The sequence below is a fragment of the Hemicordylus capensis genome, chromosome 6, assembly GCF_027244095.1.
Source record: "Hemicordylus capensis ecotype Gifberg chromosome 6, rHemCap1.1.pri, whole genome shotgun sequence".
NCBI lineage: Eukaryota > Metazoa > Chordata > Lepidosauria > Squamata > Cordylidae > Hemicordylus > Hemicordylus capensis.
Genome location: NC_069662.1, coordinates 18,152,923 through 18,164,387, shown reverse-complemented (window position 1 = coordinate 18,164,387; position 11,465 = coordinate 18,152,923). Strand labels below are relative to the sequence as shown.

General features: G+C 45.1%; 1 protein-coding gene across 1 annotated transcript; it reads left to right on the top strand.

Annotated features, from left to right (window-relative positions):
• LOC128328754 (zinc finger protein 581-like) lies at positions 1-6,995 on the top strand. The gene is made up of 2 exons (XM_053258815.1): positions 1-1,048; positions 3,926-6,995. Exon 2 carries the CDS (start codon positions 3,969-3,971, stop codon positions 4,728-4,730), a length of 762 nt encoding a protein of 253 aa, XP_053114790.1. The 5' UTR covers positions 1-1,048; positions 3,926-3,968; the 3' UTR covers positions 4,731-6,995.
• Positions 6,996-11,465: the final 4,470 nt, after the last annotated feature.

The window sequence follows — 11,465 nt, the reverse complement described above, 5'->3', positions numbered from 1 at the left end:
TCGGGTGGGGGGCTTGGAGCCAGGATCCCTGGGTTCCCTGAAAGGTGTGTGAGAACCGCCCCCTCCCCCTTTTCCGTCTCTCGGGGAGGAATGTTTATCCGGGAACCTCTTTGCCATGAGCCGGTGGGAGAAGCTGCGGTGTTTCCGTCAGGACTGCTTTCGCGGTGACACCCACTCCCCCCCCCCCCGCAGAGCTAGGTAGAGCCCCTCCAACGGGGACCTTTCCTTCCTCCTCAATGTATCTCCCTCTTTTTTCATCTTCATATTTCCTCCCTCCTCTCCCTTTAGGACACTGGAGCTGCTACTGAGCAACTGAGGGTGGTTTGGGGGGACAGGGAAGCCTGAGCCGGACGCCCCACGGCTGCTCTTTCGAAGGGACGGGATGGTAATGGGGGCAGCAGGTACCTTTGGAGGTAGCTGCCCCCACTCATCACCGAGGGACCCCTTGGCTAGTATCCAAGGGAGTGGGGTTGGTGGGTGGAGGGCTGCCCTGAACTGACTTTTGGAGCCTGATGCCAACTTCACCAAACCTTTAGGCAAATTGCCAGCGTGGATCCTTTTACCTTTGCCAGGATGCATTGGCATTCCCTGCTGCCAGCTGTGTCTGCTGGATAGGTGCCACCTATCCCGTTTCCCATCCCGTTTCTTCAGGATTACCGCTACTGGCTGTCTTGGGCAACTTTGCTGCTCCTCGGAGTGCTGCTTCTAGATTAGCCTGCTGCCGCTTGACATGCCTCGGGTGCCAAGGTGGTGTTGCCCAGTCGCTTCTTCTTCCTGGTAACTTGGCCACGTTCTGTCAGTCACACCCCAACAGGTGCCCTGGATCGGTACCGTTAACTGCTTCACTTGGATCGGTGCTATCGATGGCCTACTGATACTTACACCTTGGATTGGTGCTTGTTGGATTCTCTCTCTCTCCTCTACTGGGCATTACTGTTTACTTCAGGATGGTAGCAAATGGCATATTTTGGTGCCCACCCAACTTGGCATGAGACTTTGGGTGCAGCAATGAGACTTGTCAGTCACCTTGGAGAACCACCCAAGCAGGGTAAGTTTGGGGTCAGGGTGCTAACCTGTTCTGCATATGGGGGATGGTGTTAATTGGGGGAGAGAGGGCATGGGCATCTGCCAGGTTCTTTCCATGGGGATTTTGGTGCCAGTCTTCAGGCTGTGTTTGGGATTTAGGAAAGCTTTTGTAGAAACTAATGAGTGGTGGCCAATTGGCATGATGACATTTTCTGTAATGTTCAGGTGGGAGAGCCACAGGGTTATGGATGGGGGGGGGAGGTGCTTCAAAGGGGAGGGGCTACAAGGCTTAGTCACTCTGCCAAGACATTCCTACCATGCCTCCCCTCAGGTCCATCCACCTAAAGCTCCTCTTTCCTGCGCCACTTCAGGTCTGGCCATCCAAATTCCTCTTTTCAGCCATGAGAGCTGCATGGAACCTCCATGCTAGAGGCAGTATTCCAGGTGCTGTCAGCTCCAAAAATACTGACAGCAAAAGTGTCCCCCTGCAAACAACAGGGGGACACTTTTGGCCTCAGTGGTGCTCATAAGCTTCCCTGAGGCATTTTGTAAAGCTTGTGTTGATTTCCTAAAGTTCTGCTCAGTATTGCTGGATCACAGTGCAAAGGGAAGAGGAATAAGATAGGACAGATTATTCTGGCACTAGCTAGAAGAGAGGTTCTTAACTTTGGGTCCCCAGATGTCATTGGACTAGAACTTCCATCATCCCCTGCCATAGTGGTGGTGGGGGGTTATGGGAGCTATAGTCCAACAACATCTGGGGAACCAAGGGTGGGAACTCCTGAGCTAGAATGCCTTGTTGTTATTTGGATCTCAACATGTATGAACTCTCCATGACTGGAAGAGGTGCAGCCCAGTCTAGTGCATGTTTACTCAGAAGTATCTCACTGTGTCCAATGTCTAGAACTGCCCCATTTGAACAGTCACCTAGTTCTAGAGTTGCAAGCTTTAATTGTAATTTGTAAATTAACTACTGAAAGATTGTAGCTCAGTCCTATGTTCCATCACAGGAAAGTCCTACCAAATTCAGTGGGATTTACAGGCAAGCAAGTGCATCTAGGACTGAAGCCTTCCTTAATTGAGTAATTGGTAAAGGTCAGTTTAATTGGTAGGGTTACAAGGTAGAGGTGCACACAGATTTGTTTTCTGAAGCTATTTTAATTCTGATGTATGACTGTAGCTAAATTGTTAAAGATGCCTTTCCTTCTAACAATGAACGGTAGCTTTTCTGCAAGAAATGTGTCTGGAACTGCTTCCCAGAACACCTGCATGATGCCACTATTTTTACTTCCTTCTTCTCAGAACTCACCTTTGCCATGAAGCCTTTGGCATAATGTTTTAATGCCCATTCCACCCCCCACCCCCGCCCATTCGGTATCCAAGCCTAAATATCTATAACTGAAATAAGCACGTATTCTTCCCATGTTTACCTCTCGCTCCCCTTCCTTTTCTCTGTTGTCTGCCCTGTGTTGTATGATTGACTACAGTATATGCCCTTTGGGGCATAGGCCTGTCACCTAGCATTTTACAAAGTTCTATGCACAAATATAGCACTGCCTAAAGAAGAAACCAGTAATTAAACTGGAAGTCACCTTATGCTTCCTTGCAATTATCTTAAAAAGGCATCTATATTGAGCATTTGACAATGCTAATTCAAATCAAATTAAAATATTAAAAGACAAGTACTTAATAAAGTGCAACTGTTTTAGTTGGTTAACAGCCCTATGACCTACAGCTTTAAAAGTTGTGTGGATACACCCATATGAATTATTATCACTATTATAATTAAGAATATTGCTGAGAATATTTTTAGATTGTGAGCCCTTTGGGGACAGGGAGCCATTTTATTTATTTATATATTTATATCTATATAAACTGATTTGGGAACTTTTGTTGAAAAGCAGTATATAAATATTTGGCATATTCATATTCATATAATTGTATACCACTTCTAAACAAATGAGTTCTCCAAGTGATTTATATAGCAACAGAAGGAGGGTGGGGAAGCTTCCCTGTACCAAAGAGATTCACAATCTAAAAAGAAGCACAACAGCAACAGCCACTTAAAAAGATGGTGCACTTGGATGAATAGGGAGGGACAACTGCTGGTATGTATGAGAGAAGCACTACAGGCACTCACCAGCCACCTAATGGCGCAGCGGGAAATGACTTGACTAGCAAGTCAGAGGTTGCCGGTTTGAATCCCTGTTAGTATGTTTCCCAGTCTATGTGAAACACCTATATCGGGCAGCAGCGATATAGGAAGATGCTGAAAGGCATCATTTCACACTGCGTGGGAGGAGGCAATGGCCAACCCCTCCTGTATTCTACCAAAGACAACCACAGGGCTCTTTGGTCACCAGGAGTCGACACCGACTCAACAGCACACTTTACCTTTTACTTTACATGCACTCGCCAAGTTACAAACAGTCTGGGGAGACCCGGGTTCAGATCCCCATTCAGCCATGATACTTGCTGGGTGACTCTGGGCCAGTCACTTCTCTCTCAGCCTAACCTACTTCACAGAGTTGTTATGAGGAGAAACTTAAGTATGTAGTACACCACTCTGGGCTCCTTGGAGGAAGAGCGGGATATAAAATGTAGATAATAATAATAATGATAAATAATAATAAACAAAGCTCTGTAATATTAAAGAAGTCTCCAACTTACAAACCCCAACCCGCACATATAAACAAGCACTCACTCTTGGGAACTATATGTGCTCCGAGATGAACATCCGACTTACAAACAAAGTTTTGGAAGACAACTCATTTGTAAGTTGGGGATTTCCTATATTTGCAAGGCACCTCTTTGCCCAGTTAGTAGATCACCTACTAGTAGTGTAGGATAACTTTTCCCCATAATAGTATACAAATTACCTTGTTCTTTCTTATTGCAGACTTGGCAATTCACCCAAAGGGAATCCTCATAAGAAGATACCTATGGAGCTTCAGAGACATTCCAAGTCCATAGGGGATCCCCTCAGACCGCCGGAAAGCCCCCATCTGCAAGACCCCACAAGCAACACAGGACAATCCATCAAGTTGGAACTGGAGGATGAGGGAGGGGATATCCAGACATCACCTCCTAAGCTCTCTCGCCCACCCGTGCCTTCTCCTGGTGGTGCCCTTCTTCAGGGTTTGAATGGGTTACCTGGGGCAGGCAAGCGGGCACATGTTTCTGGAGGGGCGGCAGGCACGGAACAAGGAGAACCCTCTCGATTGGGCCGCTACTTGTTGATTGACAGTCAGGGGTTGCCGTACACAGTGCTGGTGGAAGAGGGGGTAGGGGCGGCAGGGGCGGCAGCAGGGGGCACCGACGGGGGCGGGAGTGGGGGATCCTTGCGGAAAGTATACTGCTGCCCTGTGTGCTCACGGACATTTGAGTACCTGTCTTACCTGCAGCGCCATAGCATCACCCATTCAGAGAGCAAGCCTCACGTCTGCCGAGCGTGCGGCAAGGCCTTCAAGCGCACGTCCCACTTGGAGCGCCACAAGTACACCCACTCAGGCCGCAAGCCCCACCAGTGCCCCATCTGCCAGCGCAGCTTCCGGGACTCGGGGGAGCTCTCGCATCACCAGCGGGTGCACACGGGGGAACGGCCCTATCAGTGCGAGGCGTGCCACATGCGCTTTGGCGAGCGCAACACACTGCAGAGGCACATCCGCCGGAAGCATCGTCTGCAGCTCCTCCCCACACCATAGAGAGTGGCCTTTGGGGACCTCCTTGTGCCACAGAGAACTGGCATGGAAACCCTGCTGCCTGCCAAGGCCCTAGAAATCTGTCACCCAAGCCCTACCAGCATCCATGCATGTTATTGTCATCCTGGTGGGCAAATATCTGCCCCCATCGTATGGACCTGGAGCTTCCAAATCTGTCAGTCAATGTTCCATGGATGAGCTGGGGAATGAAGAACCTCACCCACTTATGCCACAAGCTACCTGGCATGGAAAAGCCAGCTTGCTAAGACCTAGCATGGACACTTCCTGATTCCTCGTGCCACAAGGACCTGTTGTGGAGATCCTGGCCTACCACCTTTATAGAAACTCTAGTTTGTCATGCCCGTCTATGCTCCTGATCACCTAGCAAGGAGACTCTTTCCCTCCTGCTTTATCCCACTTCCACTCCATACACTTTTAGCATGGATACAGTGGCCTGTCATTGCCCATCTATACCACAAAGAGCATATTCTACTAGCATTCAACTTTGCCACAAAGTCCTGAAGGGGACACCTTGTCCCATGGCATGGCTGTGTGGAAGGGAAAGTCCAGCCCACCTTGCCCTGATCCAGCAAACACGGCAAGACACTGTACCCATTATATACGCCCTAAGGACATGTCTTCATGCAAATTACAGCCTGGCAATGCATGCCTGTTAATAAGCTCCTACTCCTTGGTAGACCCAGCCTTGAAATCCCAGCTCTCTCCCAAGTGCTAGCTTAGAAGCATACATCCCTTGACCCAGAAACACTGTATGGAGCTTCAACCTATGAAAAATGAAGGCCTAGCTATTTTATAAAGATACTCACCAATAATATAAATGTTGGTTCCAATTAACTTGGAAGAAAAGGGACTAGAGTTTCAAAATGAGTTTAGCAAGAGGTCCAAATTGAATTTTGGCAAAATATGCCTTTTTGTTTTGAGTCCCCTACAAATGCCTCACTGGGTAGTGCTGGTATACCAGCCTGGTATAGGATAGGACCTCTGACCTTGAACTTTGAGTTCCCATCTCAACACCTGTGGACAAACTTCACCCCCACCCCCAGTCTCAAATCCTCTGTAATAAACAACCTGAAAACACTCTGAAGGACTGGTAGGAGGAGGCTGGAAAAAGGGTGAGTGGAACAAAGGCTGCAATCCTATGCCCACTTACCAAAGAATAAATCTTATTGAATACAGTGGACCTTACTTCTGCGTAAGCACATAGATTATTGTGCTGAGAATTCCATACCAGAGAGGAACATAGGAAGGTGCCATATACCAAGTTAGACCCAGGGGTGTAGCTATAATTGAGCGGATGGGTTCAAAGAACCCAGGCCCCTCAGATCCACCCTTCCCTATTTTCTTCATTATCTCCCTCACTCCGAGCAGCTGCTGGGGAGAGGGGCGAACATGGCCCCCTCTCCCCTAGCTACGCCCCTGGTCAGACTACTGGTCCATCTAGCTCAGTATTGTCTACCTAGACTGGCAGCGGCTTCTCCAAGGTCTCAGGCAGGAATCTCAGTCACTCACCATTTAAGAGATTCTGGTTCTGATTTAAAAACAAAAACCTAGGTGAGGAGTGGGGGAATAGAGAGATGGGATATCTCCTACCTACATAGAGGAATGGGATATTTCCACACTTGCAGGCCTTCCCTACAATCTTTAATTTCTGAACTCTACACTTTTCTCATGAATAAATGTTGCTGATACAACATTCCTTCCAAAAGATGCTGCTACTGCTAGTCCAACCTCCAGATCAGAGACATTCATGGGCCCATCTGCCCTGATATCAGGCTTTGTTTCCTTCTGGTCTCTGATTAGATGCTGAGAACCATTTCAACCAGTTTCCTCAATAGTTGTGGGGCAGAGGCCATGTGCTTGTAGGAGTGGATTTAAATCCTAGTTCTGCAGCAAAAGAACATGTTGGGCTTCATCCCAGACCTTTTGACTTGTGGGATGGATATGATAAGACTGTTGTGGTTTCCTACAATATTTAACAATCTTAGCATCTCTCTGTTCTCTTGAAGAAGGGAAATAAGTGGGAGAGACTGATATACAGATATGTATTCCAAGGTATCAGATAGATTGGTACCTCCAAAGTTTGCCAGGGAGATCCCTGGATAATGTTTCCGCCCACTTCATATTTAGTGTGGAATCTTTGATCTTTGTGTGTGTCCTTGTTTTTGTTTTTTTTAATTAAAAATAATTCTCTGGGGTTTTTGGTTTCTCTTTGTCTGCTACAGAAATAAAGTGATGCTGTGTTACTTCCATGTTGTAGATCCATTGACAGGAAGTGAGCCCTTTGCTGGGATGGAGAAGAGTGCCTTTCAAATATATAACTTTTAAAATTGCAAGAAGGATTTTTATAAAGATGCAGGAGATCAGTTGTTTGCTTTGACCATAGAAAGGAGGGTCAGAAAGGGAAGAGGTTTTATTGCGGAGGTGGGGGGGGGGATATACACACTGAACTCATCCTTTTATATACCAAAATAAAATTTCAAATGTGTGTCAAGAAACTGCAGGCTCTCAAAATATGCAAATCAATAAAATGTATGCATATTGCTTGTTTTGCATATACTTCCTCAGTCACATGCTTTATTCTGAACCCAATATGTGTGTTTTTAGAAACTTTACAGTAGGAACAGTGTAGGAACACAGGGAAGCTGCCTTAAACTGAGTCAGCCCATTGGTCCATCTAGCTCAGTATTGTCTACATAAACTGGCAGTGGCTTCTCCAGGGTTTCAGGCAGGAGTCTTCCCCATACTAGCCCTATCTGGAGATGCTAGAGATTGAACCTGGAATCTTCCGGATGCAAAGGAGATGCTCTGCCACGGCCAAAATGTTTGTTTTAAAAATGAAACAAGGGGTGTAGTAGTTCAGGAATTTAAGTGAAGTGATTTAGAGAAGTGATTCAAAATGTACAGCTGAATATGGAACATATTTTCATACAGGATCTGTGCAGTCATAAGATCTAGAACTATGATTTGGGAGGAAAAGGAGGACGAAAACTAATATACAGGTGAAACTTGGAAAATTAGAATATTGTGCAAAAGTCCATTAATTTCAGTAATGCAAATTAAAAGGTGAAACTGATATATGAGACAGACGCATTACATGCAAAGCGAGATAAGTCAAGCCTTAATTTGTTATAATTGTGATGATCATGGCGTACAGCTCATGAAAACCCCAAATCCACAATCCCAGAAAATTAGAATATTACATGGAACCAAGAAGACAAGGATTGTAGAATAGAACAACATCGGACCTCTGAAAAGTATAAGCATGCATATGTATTCAGTACTTGGTTTGGGCCCCTTTTGCAGCAATTACTGCCTCAATGCGGCGTGGCATGGATGCTATCAGCCTGTGGCACTGATGAGGTGTTATGGAAGACCAGGATGCTTCATTAGCGGCCTTCAGCTCTTCTGCATTGTTTGGTCTCATGTCTCTCATCCTTCTCTTGGCAATGCCCCATAGATTCTCTATGGGGTCAGGTCAGGTGAGTTTGCTGGCCAATCAAGCACAGTACACTGTATACTTTTCGGAGGTCCGATATTGTTCTATTCTTCAATCCTTGTCTTCTTGGTTCCATGTAATATTCTAATTTTCTGGGATTGTGGATTTGGGGTTTTCATGAGCTGTACGCCATGATCATCACAATTATAACAAATTAAGGCTTGACTTATCTCACTTTGCATGTAATGCGTCTGTCTCATATATCAGTTTCACCTTTTAATTTGCATTACTGAAATTAATGGACTTTTGCACGATATTCTAATTTTCCAAGTTTCACCTGTACTTGGAAATTCAAATTAGTTCTGCTGTGAAAAGCTGTGCGTACGAAATGGCACAAAGTAGACATCACAGACAGCATATTTGAATTAATATATACTTGTAACTGATCAGAATACATGTTTCCTGAAATATAAGCCTTTAGCAGTGAGTTGCTGGGTTGATGGTATCTGTTAGATACAGATTAAAAACCTCTATTAGGTGAGAAGTAAGAAATAGGTTAGACTGGATCATGGTCTTCTGATGTGTACATGGGTGATGGTTTTCACACTTTATAAATGGTGTGCCAAATTGGAACTGTTCTGTCTTCCTCCTATATCATTTTATTTGTTAGATTTCTATTTTGTTTTTTGTTTTTGTTTTTGTTTTAATAAGTGGCCCACAACATTTTAAAATACTGTACATTTTAAACTACTTCCCAGGAGCCAAAAGAGGGAGAAGCCCGGTGTGCTTCTGCTTCAGAAGTTGTTAAGTATAGAATGGCACTAGCCTCGATCAATGATCTTCACTGTTTTTCAAGTGAGGGTCACTTTGGCACAAAAACCCCTTCATTGTGTGAGAGCCATTTCCTACTGTGCTGATTTCCACACAGAATTGCACTTTTCTCGGTGTTGGGAAGGCCCTCACCAGAAACAAAATAAAAAACCTGAAGGGGAGCACAGAAGGGGCAAGGTGCATTTATAGGTGGACAAGCTGTGTCCCACAGATTAGATTTCTGAAAGAGAAATGAGGTGGGGGAGGGGTCTGAGCCACTTGTCCAGGGGCACTTGTCCCCTGTCCCCTCCCTGGAGCCACCCTTGAGGAAAGCACTGGGAAGGGCTACACTTTCCAGCACTCTGTGCATGCCTTCCAAGATGTTGCAGGGGCTCAAGAGGGCTCCGTTTCCCTTAAAGGAACTGCAGAGCGCTGGGCAAAGCACAGCACTCCATGGTGGGAATGGTGGCCATGGACATATGGTGGTGCCAGCCAGACGGTGCAAAGTATTCTGCTTTGGCTGAAGCTTCACACAGGCCCAATAAACAAAAATGCTTGGTCAGGGAGCTGCACTTAGGGTTGATGTGGGCTGCCACTCCCTGCCCCTGCCCCTACCCCCCTCTGCCTTACAATGAAGAGCAGTGGCCAGATGGTGCAGTCTCTGCCCCCATTCCCGCCAGGCTAACAAGCTTCTCTGGGATTGTGGGTTAACGCAGAGGTGACCAGCCTGAGGCTCTCCAGCAACTCTATCATCCCCAACTGCTAGGAGAGGAGAGCTGGTCTTGTGGTAGCAAGGAGGAATTGTCTCCTTTGCCAAGCAGGGTGCACCCTGGTATGCTTTTGAATGGGAGATCACATGTCTGAGCAGTGTAAGATATTCCCCTTAGGATATGGGGCCACTCTGGGAAGAGCGCCTGCCTGCTTGCATGCACAGGGTTCCAGGTTCCCTCCCTGGCATCTCCAAGATAGGGCTGGGAGAGACTCCTGCCTGTAACCTTGGAGAAGCTGCTGCCAGTCTGTGTAGACAGTACTGAGCTAGGTGGACCAAGAGTCTGACTCAGTAGAAGGCAGCTTCCTATGTTCTTGGTCCAACAGCTGTTGGAGAACCTCCGGTTGGCCATCCCTGCTGGTACTTCATCTGCAAATTGCTGGAAGAAGAGCACATCTCCAAGTATGTGGAGAATGTTTTCCTTTTTATTGCTAAGTAACCACAGTCAGCCTGTATTCCTGGTGTTAACACAGGAAAGAACTTTCAGGAAAGGTAGAATCCCAACACCTCTCATTTGACAGATTAAGCTCTGTCATTCTTTCTTGTGGAAGGGAGTCCTTCTGGTCAATCACATGATGTGTGAGTATGCTCTATGTCCCAGAGGGGAGATAGATAGATAGATAGATAGATAGATAGATAGATAGATAGATAGATAGATAGATAGATATGAATTGCTAGTTTCTTTAGCCAAGCTTTAATTACATTATTGCTACATGTGTATTTATAGCAATTTAATTTTTTACAAAATAAAAATCTCTCAGCATTTGAAAACGACTCATGAGCTAGAACAGGAATGTTAACACAAAGGCAACTGGATGACATTTTCCAGATTTCCAGATTTCCCAGATTTCTCAAGTTTAGATAGAATGTGAAAAGTTAATGTGTTTAAAGGAAATTTCAAAAGACACTGGGTAAAAAGATGTCTGTCCCCTCCCCCCCATTCAACTGAAATGATAAACAGTGCGATCCTATGCATGTTTACTCAGAAGTAAGTCCCATGGGGTTCAGCTGAGCTTTCTCCCTAGTAAAAGTATAGGATTGCAACCTTTATTTGCACTTTCCAGTTTAAGCATAAATCTCCCTTCCCTGAGCGAAATAACTAATTGAGTTAATAATGCCTCAAAAAGTTAAAAACCATGCTATCTTCCTTTCTTTTTTGGCTTTGTGGTGGTATTAATAGGAAGAATGCCAAAGGAAACATATCATATCATACCTACCAACATGTCCCTATTTTCCCATTCATCTGAAATGGAAATAGGGCCACATTGGCTATATATTATATTATATTATATTATATTATATTATATTATATTATATTATATTATATTTTGCTGTTATTCTTTATCTGTCCTTTGGTATTTATGATTTTAATTACTTCTGCTTCCAATTATATTTTTAATTGCTAGTAATAAAATCTTAAGTTTTCTCTCTCGTGTACAGATGGAAGGCAGCATATTTAATTAGAGCACCCGTTGGACAAGACTATTCCAGTGTGATTTAGATCTTTAGGAATGTTGAAACTATTATTACAAAAATAAACGCCGTTGCCTGTAGTGCTTTTAATTGCACAGTGTATTTTACAAGCCTGATCTAATTTGTCCTGGTTTATCAGACAACTAAAGTGTATTTGAACTGAGCCGAATTATAGAACCGGCATCTGCGACGCACAGCCCAGTCCTTCCGACTTTACATGAATGCCTGT